Source organism: Aptenodytes patagonicus, unplaced genomic scaffold, assembly GCF_965638725.1.
Source record: "Aptenodytes patagonicus unplaced genomic scaffold, bAptPat1.pri.cur scaffold_100, whole genome shotgun sequence".
NCBI classification, from domain to species: domain Eukaryota; kingdom Metazoa; phylum Chordata; class Aves; order Sphenisciformes; family Spheniscidae; genus Aptenodytes; species Aptenodytes patagonicus.
In genome coordinates, this window is record NW_027472046.1 from 217,092 (window position 1) to 239,279 (window position 22,188).

Below are 22,188 nucleotides of genomic sequence, written 5' to 3' on the forward strand. Positions count from 1 at the left end.
ACTAAAAATGAGGTTTTGGGCCCGAGAATGAGCATTTGGACCCTATAAATAAGGGTTTGGACTCTACAAATGAGGCTTTGGACCTTTAAAATCAGACTTTGGGGCTTAAAAATGACGCTCTGGGCTCTTAAAATGCGTCTTTGAACCTTAAAAGTGTGAACCTTGGAACTTATAAATGAGGTTTTATACTCTAAAAATGTGGGTTTGGACCTTAAAAATTACTATTTGGACCCCCAAAAGTAGGCTTTGTTCTTTTAAAAATTACATTTTTTGCCCTAATATTGAGGCTTGCTTTATAAAAATAACCCGGTGTTTAATCTTAAAAATGAGGCTTTGGACCTTTAAAATGTTGGTTTGGGCTCTAAACTTTTGCTTTTAGGCCTTCGCATAGGTTTTTTTGCCATTAAGTTTTAGGTTTCAGCTCTAAGAATGAGGCTTTTCTCCTAGACATGAGGGTTGGGACTCAAAAATGTGGAGCTGGATGTTAAAAAGGAGGGCTTTTTTACCCAAAGCATGTGCAGATCTTGTAGCTAGAGAGGCAAGACTTTGGTGGTGTTTATACCTCAGTTGGGCATGTCCTTGAGCAACCTGATGGGACCTGCTCTGGGCACGGGGTTGGGCTGGAGACCTCACGATGTCCCATCCAACCAGAATTATTCCATGATTTTAAGATTTTCCTCCGTAGAAAGACCCAATGTGACAAGCTCAGCTGGACAGGGTGACACTACAGACTCCCCGGTGAGACACATCTCACCCCAACACTGAGCTCCTGGTTCTGGGTAGGTCTCTCCATTTTGGCACTTCAACAAGATCTTCCAATTCCCAGCTTGGCACCCTCGGATGCCCAGCTAATCCCTGAGCAATGGCAGCCCCTTCCAAACTTTACCTCCCTGTCCAGTTTTATTGCTGAGCATGACGTCATATGGTATGGAATATCCCTTTGGTCACTTAGGGTCAGCTGTCCCAGCTGTGTCCCCTCCCAACTTCTTGTGGACCCCCAACCTACTCACTGGCAGGGCAGCGTGGGGAGCAGAAAAGGCCTTAATGCTGTGCAAGCACTGCTCAGCAATGACTAAAACATCCCTGTGTTATCAACACTGTTTTCAGCACAAATCCAAAACATAGCCCCATACAGGCTACTATGAAGAAATTTAACTCTATCCCAGACAAAAACCAGTACAGGTGGTTAACCCTGGTTTCCCATCACGCCTTAGGCCTATCAACTTTGGGGTAGTTAAACCTGGGGGCCCATCAACCATGGGTTGGTAAACCCCAGCATCCAATCTCCACAGAGGCCCGTCACGCTCAGGGTGGTTAACCCTGGGACCCATAACCCCTTGGAGCCACTCAGCTTTGGGGTGTCTAACCACGGGGGTCCATCACACCTTAGGCCCAGTCACCCTTTGGGTGTTTAACCCCAGGGGCCCGTCAGCTTCGGAGCCCCTCCAGCTTTGGGGTGTTTAAACCCAGGTGCCCATCACTCCTTGGGCCCATCAACTGTGAGGTACTTAACCCTGGGTTCCGTTCACACTTGGGGTGGATAACCCTGGGAGCCCACCACCCCAGGGGCCCATCACCCTTGAAGTGGTTAAAGCCCATCAACCATTAGGCCCAACACCGTTGGGGTGGTTAACCCTGGGGGCCCATCGCCCTTGGGCAGTTAAAGCCAGGGCCCAACACCCTTTGGGCGCATCATCCTTGGGGTGGTTAACCCCAGGGACCCATCACCTTTGGGGTTTTTTACTCTTGGGGCCCATTAGCCCTTGGTCCCATCATCCTTGGGGTGATTAACCCTGGGCCCATCAGACCTGTGGTGGTTACCCTTTGGGCCCATCATATGTAGGGCCCATCACCCTTGGGGTTGTTAACCCTGGGGCCCCATCAGCCTGGGTGCCCGTCACTTTTTGCTTTGAAGGACCTTAGGGCTGTGGTGCCCACTAAGGTGATCATAAGTAGCAACATGCGAAGAAGGCCATCACCATCCTGGGTGGCACTCGGAGGGGTGTGGCAGTAGGGTGTGTGCTCCTTCCTCTCCACTCAGCACTGATGAGCCAACCCTTTGAACACTGGGTCCAAGTCCTGGGCTACCAGTACAAGAGAGATGGAGTGACTGGGAGAGTCCAGTAAAGGGCCCCTGAGATGCTCCATGGCCAGGAGCCTCTTGGACGGGCTGTGTGAGCCAGACCTGTTCAGCCTGGAGAAGAGTTGGCTGTAGGAGGTCCCACCCAGGCGGGATCTCAGCAGTGGCAGTGACAGGACAAGAGGCGCAGGGCAAAAACCGAGACACAGAGTGACTTGGGAGGACACTTCTTTACTGTGGGGGTGACTGAGGCTCCTCAGGGAGGTTCTGGGGTCTCTAACCGTGGAGCGATAAAAGGCCACCTGGATGTGGCTACAGTGGTCTCCCTGGGGCTTGTCTGAGCCCCCCAGCACCCCTTGAAGGGCCCTGCTTCCCCCCAGGGTCTTCCAGGGGCCCTCCCGAGCAACCCAGGACGCTGTGAAGTTCCTTGCAGCCCCCCCAGGAACTCTCCCAAGCCACCCCCAGGACCCCGTGAAGGTCCCAGCTGACCCCCAGGGACCCTCCTGAGCCCCCCAGCGCCCCATGAAGGATCCTGCTGACCCCCAGAGACCCTCCCAAGCCCCTCCAGGACCCCATGAGGGTCTCTGCTGCACCCTGGGGACCCACAGGGTCTTTCCTGGGAGGGGGACAGCAGGTGACACTGGGGACACAGAAGGGGCTCAGCGCCTCCCCCAGGCCAGCGCGTGGAGGCGGTGAGTGGCATTGCGCAGCCGCCCACAGTGCTCAAGGCAGCAGTGCAGCCCAGGGGGGATGGGTGCCAGCCCCCCCCGCAGCCCCCAGCACCCAGCGGTGATGGTCCCCGTCGAATCGCTGTCCCCACCATGCAGCACCCCCCTGGCACACAGGTCCCCCCAGCATCCACCGGCTGCCAGCAAGGCCTCCAGGGCCACCATGGGTGCGTCATGGCCGCTGCGCCCTGGCCACCCCTCCAGTGCCCAGCCTAGGTACACTGCATCCCGCTCGGCCGGTGATGGAAGGGATGGCACCTGCAGTGGGCCACGACCCTCCAGAGGCCCCCGGGATTCCAGGTACCTGCAGGGACATGGAGACATTGAAGTCACTGGGAACACTGGAGTCACTGAGGACAGGGGGTCACTGGGGATATTGGGGTCACCAGGGACACTGGGTCAGCAGGGACACTGGAGACATAGGGACACAGGAGTCACAAGGGACATTGGTGTCACTGGGAACATTGGGGTCATTGGTGTCACCAGTGACAATGGGGTAACCAGTGACACTGGGGGGTCACCGGGCTGTGGCTCTCCAGCAGTCCCTGTGACACCAGGTACCTGTGGGGACACTGGGGACAACTGGGACACCTGGGGGTACCATGGCAGTGGATGCAGCGGGGACACCAGTAACACTAGGGAAACCAAGAGCACCAGGGACACCAGGGACACTGAGGTATGCTCCCAGGCGTGCGGGTACCTGCATTGGCATCAGCCCTGTCCCCGTCCTCCCCTGTCCCCTCCCTGTCACTGTACCCCCAGCCTTGTCCCTATCCCCACGCCACCACCCTTGTCCCCACTGTCCTTGTCCCTGCTATCCCCATCCCCCCTGGCCCCGCCACCTCCATGTCCCCCTCTCATCTGCTCTGTGACCCCTATGTCCCCTCTTCCCTATCGCTGTCCTCATGTTCTCTGTCCCCTAGGGCTCCCTGTCCCCACGCCCCCAGCTCAGACATCTCCAGCCCCCCCAGCCCCACTGTCCCTGGCCTCCCAGCTCCAGCACCACCATATCCCCAATCCCCGGTCCTTGCCCTCTCCAGCTCCAACACCCCCGTGTCCCCATCCCCCTCTGTGTCCCCGTTCCCCCACCTCTTACACCCCCATGTCCCTGTTACCCCATCCCCATCACCTCATGTTGCCTTCCCTGCAGCTCTGACACCCTCATGTCCCTATCCCTCAAGCTCTGACACCCCCGTGTCCCCATCCCCATGTCCCCCCATCCCCCCTTGTCCCCATCTCCCCATGTCCCCATCCCCCTATGTCCCCATCTCTGGCTCCAGCTCTGACACCCCCATGTCCCTGTCCCTGACTCCCCTATGGCCCTGACACCCCATTACCCAACAGCCCCATCTCCCCATCCCCACTATGTCCCCATCCCTCCATCTCTGATATTCTGGTGTCCCCACCCCTCTGTGTTCCCCTGCCCCTCATGTTCCCATCCCCCCCAGCTCTAACATCCCCATGTCCCCATTGCCCCAGCTCTGACACCCCTGTGTCCCTATTCCCATCCCCTCTGTCTCCCTGTCCCCTCCATGTCCCTGTCCCCGACACCCCTGTGTCCCCATTCCCCCTGCTCTGACACTCCCATTCCCCCATCCCCTCCATGTCCCTCTCCCCTCCAGCACTGACACCCCCATATCCCCATCCCTGACACCCCCTATGTCCCCATCCCTCCAGCTCTGACACCTCCGTTCCCCCCGTCCCCATGTGTCCCCCCATGTCTCCATCCCCCCCACCGCTGTCCTTTCCTGTGTACTTGTCCCTACCTGAGGCCAATGGCCAGGCTACGCATGGCGGCCCCACAGCCAGTGCTGGTGGGGTTGAAGGGGATGCGGTAGCCCTCAGACTCCCCAGGCCGCAGCTGCGAGGTGCCTGGGGGGTTTGGGGGCATGAGACCCTCTGACACCCCCTGACTCCCCCCAGACGCTCGGACCCCACTCACCCAGGATGCTGGTGGGCCCTGGCTTGCGGCCCTCCATGTCACCCATGGCAGCCACGTAGCGGCGAGCCAGCTCCTGCAGGAGGGGTTCCCCCTCCAGGCCTGGGGCGGGGGGGGTTAGTGAGGACCCCCCTGGACCACCCAAGTGGGATTGGAGGGAGAGGCCCCATGCAACCCCCAAAACTGAAGGGGCAGAGGAAGACACCCATTGCACCACCCCCAAATGGTTGGGAAAGGGAACACTGCCCCATAGACAACCCAAAACTGAAGAGGAAGGAGGACACACCCCAAGGACCCCCACAAGTGGAGGGAAAAGGGGACACCCCCCTTTAGATCCACCCAAAACTAGAGGGGAAGGGTGACACCCCCCCCATGGATGCCTCAAAACTGAAGGGAAAAGGGGACACCACCCAGGGGCTCCAAAACTGGAGAGGAAGGGTGACATCCTCCATGCACCCCCCCCAACAGGAGGGGAAGGAGAACAATGTCCATGAACACCCCAAAACTCAGGAGAAATGGGGAATCCTCCTGAGCACCCCAAATTGGGTGGGAAAGGGGTAACCACCACCCCCCCCCAAGGTCCACAAAATTGGGAGGGGCAAATGGGGCCCCCCAGCACCCAGCATGGGAGGAAAGGGAACATAAATTCCCACAAACTGTGGGGAAAAATAGGACCTCCCCCGAGGGGAAATGGGGACCCCCCCAATTTTTTTTGGGGGGGAAATAGGGAGCCTCACTTGAGCCCCTAAAAGGGGGGTGGAATTAGGATGCTCCCAAGCCCCCTCCAGGGCTGGCCAGGGACCCCCAAAAGCCCCTCCCAGGGACCCTCCAGGTTCGGTCAGGGGTATAACAGAGACTCCCAAACCTCCCCAGGGACACCCCCATACAGCCCAGGGGTATAACGGGGACCCCTAATACCACCCCCGGACCCCCACCATGCAGCCCAAGGCATATAACAGGGACCTCCAAACCCCCCCAGGGAACCTGCATGCAGCCCAGGGGTATAACAGGGACACCCCCCCACCCCCCACCCCCCCCCCCCAGAACACTCCACTGTGGGCCTGGGGTACAATGGGGACACCATCCCCTGGGGACCCTCCCCTGTGTCTGTGGGGTGCAATGGAGACCCCTGCTGCCCCACCCCCTCCAACCTGTGGCCAGGCCCTCGGTGGTCGCAAGGTGGAGGACGGTGTCATCACTGACAGGCCACTCGGGGGGCTCAAGGGTGATGGCCTCCAGCCCCCCCAGCTCGGCTAGCTCAGCATGGATCTGGGGTCCCGAGGTGCAGTACTCCCAGAGGCCCCCCCAGTACCCAAGTGCATCCCCCACCCCGCTCAGCTCCATGGCCGCTTCATAGGCTTCCACTGAGGGCACCCTGGGGGAAACAGTGGGGCTTCAGAGGGGGCGCCAGCGGTGGGGGGTATGCCGGGAACCCCCGGGGCACTCACGTCTCCTCCATTGCGGTAGCAGCTGGGGACACCCATCAGGTTCGGGGCACAGGGCCAGTGCTGGCCAGAGGCCCTTAAGGAGGATGAGGACACCCCATGGATTCGCGGGCGGACAGGGGCGCTGTCCCCATGGGGATGAGTGGTGAGGGACCCCAGGGCCTCTGTCCCTGGGGGTTGGCAGGGAGGGGAAAGGCTCCAGGGGGCCCCGAAAGACACTGAGAGGGGAGTGGGGGGCTCTGGCGGGCACCCAGAGGGGCATGGAGGGACATGGCGGGGGGGGGGTGTACCCAAAGAGGGCTGAGGACACCCAAAGGGTCATGGAGGACCCTGGGGAGGCACCCTAAGGGTACTGGGGGACACCCAAGAGGGAGACAGGGGACACCCAAAGCGACCTGAGGGGTACTCCAAAGGGGCATGGAGGCACATGGGACGCACCCAAAGGGGCCTGGGCGCACATCCAAAGGGGCACACAGGCACATGGGGGACACCCAAAAGGGCCGGGGGGGGTACCCAAAGGGGACACCCAGAGGGGACAGAGGTGTCAAAAATATTTGGGGCACAGAGGGATGGGTTTTAGCAAGCCCCAGGGGAAGGCAGTGACAAGGAGAAAAGGAGCATCTCCAAGGAAAAATGTTTCTGCCAAATATTTTCCCATATTTATTTCACTGGGACGCGGCAAAAACATGGCCCTGAGCCATATTTTGGGGTAGGAACCCCCAAACCTGCTATTGCCTGGGTCCCGCCAGGATGGGGCAGCGATATGCAGCCCTGCTCTGACAACTGGTCGGCTCTGACCTAAAACCACTGGGTTTTGCTGCTCAAAAATAGTAAAATTAGTCTTTGCTGGTGGGCAGCGAGTGGTTAAAAGATCATCCTTAAATTTCAGAGCCTTAATGATGGAGTCAAGCAGCAAAGCCTCAGGCCCCATGCCAGTCCCAGGAAAGTGCTGGCTGCCCAGCACCAGGTTTTCATCTTCTTTTTTTGGCCCAAATTATGCCAAATGAGACACAAATCCTTGATCTGTTGGTAAAAATCCTGTTTGGGGGGGGGGGGCGGTGGGGGTGTGTGACAGGTGGTTGGTAGTAAAATAGGTGAATAATGAGGTTTAACATTCATTGTCAATTTGGAAAAATTAAAAAAAAATGGGTGTACAATTTTTTTGACATATTTTTGTTTGGACATACGGGAATTGTGGCAGGGTACCCCCAAACCCTGCGGGTCAGGTTCAGGACAGGGGCAGGACATCCACAAACCCTGCAGGTCATGGGCCAGACAGGGACAGGGCACCCCGAACCCCATGGATAAGGGCCAGGACTGGTGCAGGGTAAGCCCAAAACCCTGTGGGTCACAGCCATGACAGGGGTAGAGAATCCCAAACCCCATGAGTCAGTGCCAGGACAGGGGCAAGAAACATCCAGAGTCTGCAGGTAAGGGCCAAGACTGGAGCAGGACACCCCCAAACTACACAGGCCAGGGCCAGGACAGGGGCAGGGCACCTCCAAACTCCATGAGTCTCGGCTACAACAGGGGCAGGGCACCATGAACCTACGGGTGATGGCCGTGACAGGGCAAGGCACCAACAAGCCCCAGTGGAGAGTGTCAGAACAAGGGCCGAAAGCCCCAAAACCCCACAGGTAGTGGCCCAGACAGGCACAGGGCACACCAAACCCAGCGGATCAGGTCCAGAACACGAGCAGGGCACCCCCAAACCAAGTTGGTCATGGAAAGAGAGGGGGCCAGGAACCCACAAACCTCAAGGTTCAGGGCCAGGACAAGGGGCAGGGTACTCACAAGCTGCACTTGTAGCAGGCAAGACAGGGGTAAAGAACCCCAAACCTCACAGGTCAGGGCCATGACGGGGACAAGGCAGGTTGAAATCCCTGTGGGTCACAGCCAGGTCAAGGGCAGGGAACCCCAAACCCCACGGATCACAGCCAAGACAGGGGCCGGGCACCCCCAAAAGACTGTGGATCAGGGTCAGGACAGAGACAGGGAAACCCAGAAATCCATGGGTCAACCCCAAAACCTCATGGGTCAGGTCCAGGACAGGAGCAGGGCACCCTCAAACCCCATGTATCAGGGCCAGGACAGGGGCAGGGCACCCAAAATCCAGTGCATGAGGGCAGGACAGGCAAAGGTCACCCCCAAGGCCTGAGCGTTTTGGCCAGGCCACGGGATGGGCACCCCCAAACATTGCTGGTCAAGGCAAGGGCAGGGACAGGGCACCCTCAAATCTCCTTGGTCATGGTCTGGACAGGGGTAGGGCCTTCCCGAACCCCACGTGTCAGAGCCAGGACGGGGGCATGGCACCACAAACCCCATGGGTCAGGGCCAAGACAGGGTCACAGCACTCCGAAAGCTTGCAGGTCAGGGCCAAGACAGGGGAAGGGCACCCCCAAACCCCATGAGTCAGGGAAATGAAAGGGGCAGGGCACTCCCTACCCCACAGGTCTGGGCCAAGTCAGTGGCAGGACACAGCAAAACCCCACGGGTCAGGATCAGGACAGAGTCTGGGCACCCCAAAACCCCATGAGTCATGGACCAGACAGGGACAAGGCACCCCAAACCCAGTGGGTACGGTCTAGAACAGAAGCAGGGTACCCCCGAACCCCACGGGTCAGGTCCAGGACAGGCACAGGGCACCCCAAGTCCTGCAGAACGCGTTCAGGACGGGGGCAGGGCACCCCCAAACCCCACAGGTCATGGACCACACAGGAACAGGGCATCCCCAAACCCTGTGGGCCAGGTCCAGAACAGGAGCAGGGCACTCCCAAAACTAGTTGCTCATGGCAAGAGCAGAGGCAGAGAACCCCAGACCCCGTGGCTTATGGCCAGGACAGGGGCAGGACACCCCAAACCCCACGGATCACAGCCAAGACAGGGGCCAGGCACCCCCAGACTCCGCGTGTCAGGACCAGGACAGGGCAGGGCACACCCAGACCCTGCAGTTCTATGCCAAGGCAGGGGAACAGCCACCACAAACCCTGCAGGTCACAGCCTAGAAAGGGGCAGCGTACTCTAAAATCCAGTGAGTCTTGGTGGCAGCGGGGAAAGGGCACCCCCAAACCCCACAGGAAAGGGCCAGTACTGGGCCTGGGCACCCCAGAACCCCATGTGTCAGGGCCAGGACAGGGGCAGAGCACCTCCAAACCCCAAGGTTCTTGCCCAGCACAGGGGCAGGGCACCCCCAAACCCTAGAAATCATAGCCAGGACAGGTGAAGGGAACCCCCAAACCCCACAGGTCACGGCCAGGGCAGGGAAAGGGCACCCGCAAACCCCACAGGAAAGGGCCAGGATGGGGGCAGGACACCCCCAAACTGTGCGGGTCATTCCCTGGACAGGGGAAGGGACAGGCACCCCCAAATCCCATGGGTGTCAGCCAGAGCCAGGAAGGGTACCACCAACCCTTTTGGTGCTTTTGATGTCACCTGTGGTTTAGTGTCTGATATGGCAGGATCAGGCCTTTGACATCAACACGTGCTTGTGGTGTCACATGTGGCTGAGTAAGCTGATATGGCAGAACCAAGCACCTGGCTTGTGCAGGTTATTGTGATTTTACATGTGGCTGAGAAGCAAATGATGCAGGATCAGGCCCCTGGCATATGCAGGTGCTTTTGTTTTCACTTGTAGCTCAGTGTCTGACATGGCAGGATCAAGCCCTTGACATTTGCAGGTTCTTGTTATGCCACATGTGGCTGAGTAGCAAATGATGCACGATCAGGCCTCTGGCTTGTGCAGGTGCTTGTGATGTCAGTGCTGGTCAAGTAGCAGCTCTGACAGGACCCTCGACTTCTGCAGGTGCTTGTCATGTCACTTGAGGCTGGGTAGCTGATAAGGCAGGATGAGGCCCCTGGATTGCACAGATGCTTGTGATCTCACGTGTGGCTTAATGGCCGATAGAGCAGAACCAAGCACCTCGCATCTGGAAGTACTTTTGACGTCACTTGAGTTAAGAGTGATTGATAGGGCAGGATCAGGGCCCTGGCTTGTGCAGGTGCTTATGATGTCACTTGAGGCTGGGTAGCTGATAGGGCAGGATCAGGCCCCTTGCTTGTTAAAGTTCTAGTCACGTCACATATAGCTGAGTGACTGATAGGCCAGAACCAAGAACCTGGCCTCTGCAGGTGCTTGTGATGTCATGTGTGGCTGAGTAGCTGTTTACGGCAGGGTCACGCCCCCGACCTGTGCAGGTGCTTTTGATGTCTGTGACTGTTCATGCAGCTCCTGCTCCAATTTTGTCTAACGCAGCTCATGCTAAGGCCTCATGTATGCTGGCAGCTGCACCATTAGGCCAAAGCAAGAGCACCATGTAGGCAGGACAGGTTGCCAGAAAGAGCTAAAAGGGTGTATTGGGTTTGCGTGGCAAGGTTCGGGGGGGTGGGGGTGGGCTACAGGGGTGACTTCTATGAGAAGACGCCAGAAGCTGCCCCCATGTCCAACAGAGCCAGCGCCAGTCAGCTCCAGGACAGACCTGCCGCTGGCCAAGGCTAAGCCCATCAGTGACGGTGGTAGCGCCTCTGTGATAATGTATTTAAGAAGGGGAGAAAAAACTGCTGCACAACAGCAGCCGGGAGAGAGCAGTGAGAATATGTGAGAGAAACAGCTCTGCAGACACCAAGGTCAGTGAAGAAGCAGGGGGAGGAGGTGCTCCAGGCACCGGAGCAGAGATTCCGCTGCAAGCCCGTGGTGAAGACCATGGCTGTCCCCCAGCAGCCCATGGAGGCCCACGGTGGAGCAGATATCCACCCGCAGCCTGTGGAGGACCCCACGCCGGAGCAGTCTGTTCCTGAAGGACTGCACCCCATGGAAGGGACCCACGCTGGAGCAGGGGAAGAGTGTGAGGAGGAAGGAGTGGCAGAGACAACGTGTGATGAACTGACCGCAACCCCCATTCCCCGTCCCCCTGCACCACTGCAGGGGAGGAGGTAGAGAAAATCGGGAGTGAAGTTGAGCCTGGGAAGAAGGGAGGGGTGGGGGGAAGGTGTTTTAAGATTTGGTTTTATTTCTCAGTGCCCTACTCTGATTTGATTGGTAGTAAATTAAATTAATTTCCCTGAGCCAAGTCTGGTTTGCCTGCGATGGCAATTGCTGAGTGAGCGCCCTGTCCTTATCTCAAGCCACGAGCCTTCCGTTATATTTTCTCTCCCTTGCCCAGTTGAGGAGGGGTGATAGGGTGGCGTGGTGGGCACCTGGCGTCCAGCCAGGGTCAACCTGCCACACCACACTTTCTGAAACAACAATGTAGGCACTTGCTAATTAATTGTAATATCACCAATATTGTGTCATTATGGAGTATTTTAGTCCTATAAGCAGTTGGTAAGCTAACTTGAAGCACGTGTAAAGAACTGTGTGATTTTTTGCATTCCCAGGAGCCCAGATGGATCACCAGCAAATGCTGCACAGTCAGGTCCTTTTACTGGTAAGAAAAGCAGCCCTCTCCCAGCCATGGCAAAGCAGAGCTTTAGAAGGAAAAAGGGGGCAGGGAGGGGTGGGGAAAAGGGAAATGGGTTTGTAGTTGATTTTACCATGGGGGTCCTCAACGTGCTGCACACGACTCTGATCCTCGTTTTACCTGTTGTCCCTGGGACTGAGTATTTGGGTTCAGGGCTGGTGAACTGGGCCATAATGGGGTCCCATGGGCAATGAGGTCTCCAAGTCCCCCTGCCCCCCTTCCCCTCCATCTCTTTCCCGCTCTATCCCTCTGCCCGCTCCTCATCAGTATTTCTCCTTTCTCCACTCCCTGCCCAGCTCCTCCCTGTTCTCCCCATCCCTCCATCCCACTCCCCTCCGTCTCTCACCCCACTGTCCTGCCCTGCCCCTCTCTGCCACTCTGTCTCTCTCTCCTCCTCCTCACTGTTCCACCCCGCAGACGCAGCCATGGGGCCTGCGGGGGGGCGGGGCTGGGCTGGGGTGGGGACGATGGACGGACGGACGGATGGTGTCCCCGCAGGGTCAGACAGCAGGAAGGAGCACTCCGAGGCATGCCGGGATCTGTAGTTCTGGGGCACGGGGCTGCTGTGTGGCCATGTTGGTTCCCAGGGCATGCCGGGAGCTATTGTCCTGTGGCACAGGGTTTCCTGGTAGCCATGTTGGTCTCGGGAGGCGCAGTTGCTGCTCCAGCTGTGGCCCGGCTGAGGTGAGGACCGGGGCCCTCTGTGAGCAGCAAGGCCCTCGGGAGAGCGCGGGGGTATCTCCTGCCCACTGGTCACCCGGGGGTGGCGGGTGGGGAGCTCCAAACCATCCGGTGCGACGGGCTCCTGGTCAGCTGGAGTTGGGCCCGGGCGGGGCAGCCCCGGGAGTGACCCGAGAGCTGGGGAGGGGAAGGAGATGGAGACAGGCCCCCCCTGGGCATAGGCACCAGGTACCTCAACTCCCAGAGACCCCCTGAGCCGCCCCAGCCCCGCTTACTCCCTGCAGCTGCCCCGGCCCCAGCACCTCCCCTGAGGCCTGTCCCGCAACCCCAGGCCACCCCACGGCCTGTCCTGGCAGCAGCAGCAAGCAGGGCCTCAGACGCGCTCAATCCTCCGTTAACACAGGTGCCGTCAGTGCAGGGAAGGAGCAGTGCCTGCAGGAGCTCCTGCAGCAGAAGGGTCTCCAGCCTGGGGCCAGCTGCGGTAATCATGGTTGCTTGTTTTTTCCTCTCTCAGAGGCTGCACTGTGGGCTTGTTGTCCGTTCCTCCCCTGGGGATGTCCCTGACTGCATCTGGCTCTGTCCGTTCCTCCCCTGGGGATGTTCCTGACTGCATCTGGCTCTGGTTTGCATGGGCTGTCTCTCGCGTCGTTGTCCTGGCGGCATGGGTGAAAAGGGCCAGGTGGACACTTACTGGCTTTGGAGAGGTGCTGCTGCGGCTGATGCTGAAGAGACCAGAAAAAGGTAAAGCAGCTGGAGGATTAAATGAAGGGGATCCTGCCAGCTGCTGTCTTCAGCTGCAGACAAGAGATGGCCGGCCTCTCTGGGAGAGGAAGGGTCCCTCTGAGTAGTCCTCAGCAGACCAGATCACCAACGTGCACTGTGGGGTCTGTATATGTAAGGAAGAGTACGGTACAGCCAGGTAGTGTGTGTGTGCATGTGCATGGCTGTGTGTCTAGGAAGCCTCATGTTCTAAGAGCTGTAAGACACCAATGTATTCTTTTAGGTGGAGGACAGTCAAGCGACTGGAGCTACAGAAGAGGAAGGAAGGAAAGGACAGACAGACAGACAAAGAAGTGCCTGAACTGTAAAATTTGCCTGGCAGTGCAGAGAGTCAGAGCTCCAGTAAGTCCCGGGCCCTTGGGATCATGTCACCCCTCTTCTGCATCTCAGTACCTCCCTGCCCACCCACCCCCATTTCCCTCTGTGTATTTTTTTTTTTTTGCTTCCCTGTACCTCTCTTCCTCTCTCTGTTATTGCTCCCTATGCCCCCTTTCTCTTTTCTCCAAGTCCCTCTTTCTGTCATCCTACCTCTCCCTTTCCTTTCCTCCTCGCCCCTCTTTCCTGTTCCCTGTGCCTCTTTTTTTCTGTCTCTCTCTGTCCTGCAGCCCACTGCAGTTTTTTCCTTCTCCATCTCTTTGTCCTGATCTTCATCCCTCTCTGTTTTTCACAGTCTCTCTGGCCTGTTCCCTGTCCTTTGTCTCTCTCTTCCTGTATGTTCCCTTCCCTATCCTTGTCGTCCCCTCTCCCTCCTTCCTTCTGCTTCTCTTTCTTGCTCTCTATCACTCTGTCCTGTTCACTGTCACTGTGTTTTTTCATTCTGTATCCCACTGTTCCTGTTCTTCCTGTTCATCTCTTATCTCTCTGTCCCTTTCTGCTGCTCCCTGACCGTTCCTCACCTCTTCCTCCATCTCTCTGCAGGGCTCCTGATACCCCTCTCTCTTTCTCCATCCCTCTGTGCTGCTCACCATCCCTGCTTTTCTCTTTCTCTGTTGTTATTCTTGTCTGTCACTCTGTCCTGCTCCCTGTCCCATCGTTTCTTGCTATATCCCTCTGTCCTGCTCCCCACCCCAGTCGCTGCTCCTATTTTTTGCTCCCTCTCCATCCTGCTGCCCACTCCAAGCTTTTTTTGCAATCTCTATCCGGCCCCCAGCCCTTATTTTTCTTTCTCTGTCCTGCTCCCTCTCCCTCTTTCTCCCTCTCTTCTTCTTTCCCTACTGCTTCTTTCTCCATCTCTGTCCAAGTCCCTGAACCTTTTTTCCTCTTGCTGTCCTTCTGTCCTTTTTCTCTTTTCTGTCTTTCTCTGTGCCGCTCCCTGTCCCATCCTTTCTCACTATATCCCCCTGTCCGGCTGGCTGTCCCTTCTTTCCTCTCACTCTTGCTCAGTATTTTTCCTTTCTCCATCTCTCTGTCCCGCTGCCCATCGCAGTTGTTTTTTTCCTCCAATGCTGTCCTGCCCCCTGTTCCTTTTTTCTCTGTCACTGACCTGTTCCCTGTGTCTTTTTTTTTTTAATTCATCCATCTCAGTCCTGCAACCTGTCACTATTTTATTCCTCTTCCATCCCTTTGTCCTACTGCCTGCCCCTGTTCTTGTCTCTCCTTCCCTTTGTTCTGCTGCCCATCTCTTTTTCCCTCCTTGCTCCATCTCTCTGTCCTGCTCCCTGCCCCTCTTACTCTCTTTCTGTTTCTCTGTATTTCTCCCCATCTCCCCCACTCTATTTTTCTGTCCTGCTCCTCTTCAGGTTTCCCCCTCTGTCTGTCACTCTGTCCTGCTCCCTGTCATTTCTCACTCCATCTCTGTCTGCAGCCCAATGCTGTTTTTTCCTTCTCCAACTCTCTGTCCTGCTGCCCAACCCAGGCTTTTTTCCCTCCATCTGTGTCCTGCTCCGTCTCTTATTTTTGCCTGTCTTTCCCTTTGTCCTCCCTCCCTGTCCCTTTTTTCTCTCTCTCTGTAATGCCCTGTCCTGCTTCCTGTCCTTGTCTTTCTCTGACAATCCATGTCCTGCTCCCTTTCCTTCTCTTTCTCTCTCTATCCCATGTCTTTCTTCCTCTCTTTCTTTCTCTTCTCTCTATCCATCTGTCTCTGCTGCTTCTTTCTCCCCCTCTGTCCTGCTCCCTGACCCTTTTTTCCTCTCACTCTCCCTCTGTCCTGCTTCCTGTCCTCATCTTTTCTGTCTTTATTTCTCTGTCCCGCTGCCTGTCCCATCGTTTCTTGCTATACACCCTTGTCCAGCTGGCTCTCCCTTTTGTTTGTCCTCTCTTACTTTTTCCTGCTTCTCAGCCCTCTTTTCCTCTTCCTCCAGCTCATTGCTGGTTTTTTCCCTTCTCAGTCTCTTCATCCAGTGTCGGAGTTTCCCTTTGTTCAGTGTCGACGACGGAGCGGGAGTTGCGATTCCGGAGTAATGACAGATCTCAATATGAGTATGGTCATTCTCCTTTATTTACACTTATAACAGGGCTTATATAGTTAACTGCTATGGACACGCGCTACCTGCAGCTTGCAGATAGGTTACAGCCTTGTGTTCACGCGCATCTATGCTCTAGCAGATTGGCCCGTTCTTTCTGATCATGCGAAATGCCTTCATGGTCTTTATCTTGTTTTTCTCCATCCAGCTGCACATTCCTTTCTCCGTTGTTTTCTGCTTAAGTGTCTTGTTATGCCGGGTGGTGCAGTGTTTGCTCATTAAAATCAAACTCAGGAATGTCCGTTAGTGAGACTCCCATTCCCACATCTCCCCCTTTTTGTTTTACTAGAAACACTGCTGAAACCGGTCTTTCAGTCATTTTTCATATACATTGCAACAAACAGGGTACACAAAACAAAAATGCATATAAATACTATTACACATATCCCTCTTAGCTTGGCTAGTCCTTTTAACCAGCCATGAGGAGGAGCTGTCTGATACCCGCAAGTCTGCAAACGCAGCAGCCAGGGGGTCTTTCTCCCCGGTCACTCCCCCATCATTCACCGGAACGGATGGGGTGGCTGGGCACGCTCTTCATAACAACCTATAATTGGTTAATCACAGCTGTCCACGCACTCACAACACCTTTCTCATCGGTAGCTGCCGGCTGGTCCCGCCGATCTCTGCCTCCTCCTTATCCTGGGTGTTGTTCCGCTGTTGTTGTTCATCACGTAGTGAGGCTCCTTCTTCTGCTCAGGGAAGGATGGTCAAGGTCACCAGCCGTCTTTGTCAGCATATCCCTGCTACTATTAAAAACATGGGTTGCTCATGGATACTAGATCGTGCCCCTGCTGTACCAGCCACTCCTCCACAATTCCCCCTTCTTGTTTTTGAGCAACCCAGACTTGATTAACAATTTTCATAATTGCTTTCTTCACACAGCTAAAAATTATACAAGAGCATATACTTATTACTAATATAACAATTAAAATGCATAAGCTTTCTTTTATTAAACTTATTATCCAAGAGGGCAGTTCCCCAAATATATTCTTAAGCCAGGTATCGAATAACCCGTGATCTTGTTGAATATTCTTGGTGTGGTCCTTTAACCATTGTAGCTGTTTGTGGATTGACTCCCCATGGTCAGACAGATTCATACAACACATCCCTTCAAAATCCTCACACCCATGTCCTTGTGCTAATAACAGAAAGTCAATAGCAGCTCTATTCTGTAAAATCGCATGATGGAAGGTATCCTGATCTGCAAGTAATTTTTCAATAAGCTCTGTTGTCACATCAGCCTGCTTTTTAGCCCAACAAGCTAATTTCCCTACCTCATTTAGGGCCCTCGCAGCTGCAGCGCCTGGTACAAATAGTGAAAGGAAGACTTTTTCGGTGTCGCTAGGCAGAATTACGTCATCACGACAGTCTGGGGAAAGACCCGTGGCGGCTCTTTTTCGTCTTTGTTGTTGCCCTTTTCTTGTTATGGTTTTCCACCAATTTTGTCCCGGAGCCAGCAGGGTCAATTTTCCTAAGTAGCATGGCCCTCCTACAGCATTTGCTGGGATACCCTGCCAGGCCCTGTCCCCACATATTAAAAATACCTGTGGGGGCAACGCCTTTGGGGTACCATTGTTCCAGATCCCTATTCCTCCCTTTGTTTCCGCTGCAGCCGCTCCTAAAGCATAGCTGTTACCACTGTCATTGGTACCACAAAAATCGCCCGCATCCTGATACTTGTAGTAAGATGCGTGAGAGGTGACATTAGTCCACCCTGTCCAATTTCTTGCCTGGTAGAAGTGGATACCCGTCTGTAGGGGTCCCCCAAATATAAAACATGTCTGAGTCCAATTTTTAGATGTATTTCCAACTCGCATCGACCCTAATAGTTCCAACTCCTGGGGATTCCAGGGTAGCGAGTGATTTAATCCTTTTATCAAGTTAGCACTACAGTTGCTAGTTGCAGTCACATTAGTACAACTGCCAGTACTGAACCTGGCAAAGTCACCTTCCTTATATCCAGGCATACCTAACAAACAAGTCCTAAACGGCTCAGTTGCTGAGGCGAGGGAAAGGCAAAACGCGGGCTGCCCTGTTTTATTTGCCCAGGTTACCCACATATTTTCCCTTGGGTTAATGCGATGTATAGTTGCCGACCCTGGGATTATTAAGATTAGCCCAATTACGATCACATCTGCCTGGCTCAACATTTTCTCTTCTAGGCGAATTGCCTTTCTTTTTTTGGTTTTTTTTTTTTTTATTTTTTTTTTTTTTAAATATTTTTTTATTTTTTATTTTTTTTTATACAAACAATAATCAATTTGGCAGTTTCGTGAACTGTATTTCGTCTCCAGTGGTTATTAATATTCTATACAGCACTATTTCTTTCAGATAGCAAGTTTCAGATCACCTTTGTGCGCGCGTGCACCGGGCCCACCACTTCTTATCACAATGGTAACACTGATACAATACTCACGGTACACACTGTAGGCACTCTTTGTTTTTGGTTTTTTTGTTTGGTTTTTTTTTTTTTCTTTTTTTTTTTTTCCCCCCCACGTATCGCCCCCCACAAGCGATCGACAAAATGACTATACGCTTCAGTGGCACCTTGCTGTACAGAACTAAAAGATGGAGTGGACGAACCGGGTAAGGCTAAAAAGGCGTCTAGCGCCAGTTTGGCAGACAACTGCAACAAAGCAATAGGAAAAACCAACTGAGCATTAATATCATTAAACCTTCCCGTCCCCGTTATCATTTCCGCGGTAATCCCATAGAGGGGATCCCCCTGCGTTTGATGCTGTGCCGCAGCACTTGCCGCCCGCCGTGACCATTCCGACCCCCACAACAAATACTGCGTAGGTGACAATAAAAGCCTCATAAGGTTTTGGCAGTCAGCAGGGCACATCAGGTCAGCCGAAAAAATCCAGATTACAATTTGACGTGAAGCTTCTGATTTTATCCCATACTGGGACACAGTGTTTTTTGCTTGCTGTAGGATTTTCCAATCGTGAGGTGCCCACTTATTGCCGTTATTCTCTTGCAGCACAGGAAAAGCACTCGCCCCCAAGCTGGATGCCGCTTGCCACTGCCCGTCCAGCATAGCGTCTCTAGCCACTTCGCTCCAGCGTCTGGGCTGAACCGTCGCTGGTGGTCCAGAGAGGCAAGGGGGTAGGGATTCCCCTGATGCCCCGGACAGGTGCTCCATCCCTCCCCTCTGGGCTGTAATTGTTAAGTCCTGTAACTGTTGCACTACCTTCTTCAGGAGCTCATTAGTCTCAGCCATACTCTGTTCTTTGCTGTCACCCTGTGGTGGAGTAGACGCACCTGAAGAGACTCCTAGAGGCGGGGCTGTTGGCCACGGAGGGGTTAACGGAACCAGCCGCTCCTCCTCTCCGGGTCGTCGCTCTTCCGCCACCGTCTCAGGTGAAAGAGGGGCCCCGTTACCGCTAGTTTCTGCATCTTTGCAGTCCGTAAGCGGAGGGTACGTTTCAAGCAGTTCAGAAGCGCCGTCACCCCCCAGAACACTATACTTGGCTTCCAAGGCAGTTCATTTGGGGGTACCCGACATACCTCGGACTGCCGACGGCCCAAAGAACCGAAACAGTCCAGATGTTGTATTCTTCGGTCTATCAGGCAAGGGTTCTGGGGCTAGCATTTGAGTGGCTGCACAAGCCACCTTTCTTTCAGCTTTCATGGTTTTTAAAGTCTCTGACACAGACCTCCATAGTTCCCGCACTGTTTTAATCTCCTTCTTTGACTTTTCATCCCCCGTGATAGTCTGCTCCCACATAGTATTGCCAAGCTCTCGCCACTCAAGGTCAGAAAAAATAGTTTGACTGTCCTTAAAATGTCCCCAACGTTGTCCTAATCAACGTACATAATTGTTTTACCGTTGTCTCGATCCCTCTCTTGGAGAGGATGCTTACGAGCAACACAGCTGCCGCCTCTGTTTCCATGATAGCGGTCGCTCACTGGGAGGCAGTTGGCCAGACTGCTCCGTTATCTTATCCCCCTCCGATCATCGGGATAGTACAACTCCCAGCCGCTTTTCTCCCGCTCCCCTTCTCTCGCTGCTCTTACCGCAGTCTCGAAGATATGCGCCGAACCATCCTCTGCTACCAGATGTCGGAGTTTCCCTTTGTTCAGTGTCGACGACGGAGCGGGAGTTGCGATTCCGGAGTAATGACAGATCTCAATATGAGTATGGTCATTCTCCTTTATTTACACTTATAACAGGGCTTATATAGTTAACTGCTATGGACACGCGCTACCTGCAGCTTGCAGATAGGTTACAGCCTTGCGTTCACGCGCATCTATGCTCTAGCAGATTGGCCCGTTCTTTCTGATCATGCGAAATGCCTTCATGGTCTTTATCTTGTTTTTCTCCATCCAGCTGCACATTCCTTTCTCCGTTGTTTTCTGCTTAAGTGTCTTGTTATGCCGGGTGGTGCAGTGTTTGCTCATTAAAATCAAACTCAGGAATGTCCGTTAGTGAGACTCCCATTCCCACAATCCAGATCTGACCCTCTCTTTATTTCTTAGTCCTCTCTGTCCTTTTCACTGTCCTCCTTCTTCTCTCTCTATCTGTACTGTTACGGATTTACACACGCTGGCCACCGTAACAGGATCTGACCCTAGGATCTGGCTGAGAATACAAAGTCTGAGTGAAGGTTTCCAATTAGTCTTTTATTAGTTCTTAGGTTACAGCTTGAGCTGGGTGCCTCTGGAGAGGGACCCCTACCCCAGTTCATGCCTCTCAATTATACTCGTACCACCCATCACCTGATCCCCAAGTCCAACCCCAAGTCCAATCACTTAATTCTGGTCAGTGGTCTCTTGATTTCTTACTGGTTTTCACTGTCGCTGGGCTGGCCACCTTCTGAAGTTACCTCATTCTCTTGGAATTGTCTCCGTCCTTTTCTTCTTCATTCCGCTTGTATCTGCTGAATTCAGTGAGTTCTTTGTTAGCAGCATTAGTTTTATCAAAAAGTTTACGCTTGGTCAGCTCTTGCGGCCTAAGGCTTCAGCTACTTTAGGTGCTAATGCTAAGCCACTAATGCTACACAAGATTATTCAGGGAGAAAAATACAGTTAATCAAATTTCTTCTATAACAGTACAACCTGTTCCCTGTCCCTGTCTTCCTCTATCCCCCCTTCCTTCTTCTTCTCCTCCCCTTCCCTGTCTCTGTCCCTCTGTCCTGCTCCTTGACCCTACTTTTTCTTCCTCCATGTCTCTGCAGGGCTCCTTGTCCCTATTTGTCTGGATTTCTCCATATCTCTAGCCTTTTCCCTGTACCTTTCTCTGTCGGCTCCTCTGTCTTCTCTCTTGTCTGATTTTTCTCTTTCTAGTCCTCTGTCCTTCTCCCCATCAGCTTAAACTGAATGACCAGGTGTCCCTGTGCTCTAGTATTTCCTCTAGCATTGCCCTAGGGAAGATGTGTGTTTTTAGGGCTGGGGGTCATTTAGGAGCTGGTCTCCTTATGGAGATGGTGGTGCTAGGGGTAGTTAAAGCAGAGGTTATTCTTAGCTGGTGCTGTATGCCTCTTGCTGAAACAGCAGGCTGTGGGCCTTATTTTGAAGGAAGGTTTCTTGTTCTGCGCTTACTGCTTCTTGGGAGGCTCCTCAGGAGTGGTGCTGGGGTCTGCAGGGACAGGTGGGACCTGCTGCGATTCCTCGTAAATGTGAACTGGACTTATCTTAATGGATTTGAATGAAACCGGGCTGACTGCATATGCTTTTCCTCCCAGCTCCAATTCCAACCTATGTGCTCAGCGCTGATGAACAAGAGACCTTGTGCTATTTTCCAGATGTCAGTGGCTGCAGGTTAGCTGAGAACATCACTTACTTAGGTAACGGAGCAGGTGGTCTGTGATAAGGCATGTGTACTTGCATGATGGTGCTTTCATGAACATTCTCTGGTCTTGCCACCTCAAAGCCCTTCCTTTTTCCAGAAATTTTGAGATGCTATTTCTTATTCTGGGGTTCAGACTGGAGTTGGACTTAATGCTGAACAGCTGATATAAGGGGCTCCATAAAATGTGAATAAGAACACCGCTTTGTTGTTGTTGTTTTCTAACACTCTCTGAACTTTGGTAAGCAAGAGGAAGAGTGGTTGAGACTCTGTTCTTTGAGAATGACGTATTCCTGTAGCGTGCCCATCTTTGTATGGTGAAGGTTTCCCACCTGCAGTATGATTTTGCTGGGCTGTGAGGCTGTACTGGAGTAGCAGAGGTAAGAAGTGTCATCTGTAAAAGTAATGAAGCTGTAGCAAAACTAGCGGGAAAAGCTGGTTTCTTCCTAGAATGCTGCCTGACAAAAATAGTAGCAAGTAAGGGCACTTGCAATTGGCTTTTTTATGCAGTCTTCCTACAGAGCTTTTGGTATTGATGGATTTCTGGGAAGCAAGGCAGCAGTGAGGAAAGAAAATTGGGCCTTGTCCAAATGGCTTCTTCACCGTAGACAGGGTTCAAGCCTTTGCACTACAACAGGCCTTTATTACAGTTTCTGAACACAGAAAATGAGCTGTCTGTAAGAAAAATTTCAGCAGAAGTAAGGATCAATTTGCTAAATTTGGTCCTCTGTATCTGTGGCAAATAAGAGATGACTTGGCAGTGTTTCTATCTCAAGTGCGTGCCAGTGTGTTAACGCAGGCCGTTGAGGTCTTTTCAGGGGTACTT

At 54.0% G+C, this 22,188-nt stretch overlaps 1 protein-coding gene and 1 long non-coding RNA gene across 2 annotated transcripts; one reads left to right on the top strand and one right to left on the bottom strand.

The window, feature by feature from the left end:
* Positions 1 to 2,739: 2,739 nt before the first annotated feature.
* LOC143173532 (ADP-ribosylhydrolase ARH1-like) lies at positions 2,740 to 6,206 on the bottom strand. The gene is made up of 5 exons (XM_076363780.1): positions 6,196 to 6,206; positions 5,899 to 6,122; positions 4,751 to 4,849; positions 4,575 to 4,680; positions 2,740 to 3,112 (listed from the first exon to the last, which is right to left on the bottom strand). Exons 1-5 carry the CDS (start codon positions 6,204 to 6,206, stop codon positions 2,740 to 2,742), a joined length of 813 nt encoding a protein of 270 aa, XP_076219895.1.
* Positions 6,207 to 12,987: 6,781 nt separating this feature from the next.
* LOC143173535 (uncharacterized) lies at positions 12,988 to 21,353 on the top strand. The gene is made up of 3 exons (XR_012997595.1): positions 12,988 to 13,070; positions 13,333 to 13,451; positions 21,259 to 21,353. It is a non-coding gene; the product is annotated as an uncharacterized LOC143173535 (long non-coding RNA).
* The last annotated feature ends 835 nt before the right edge of the window (positions 21,354 to 22,188 follow it).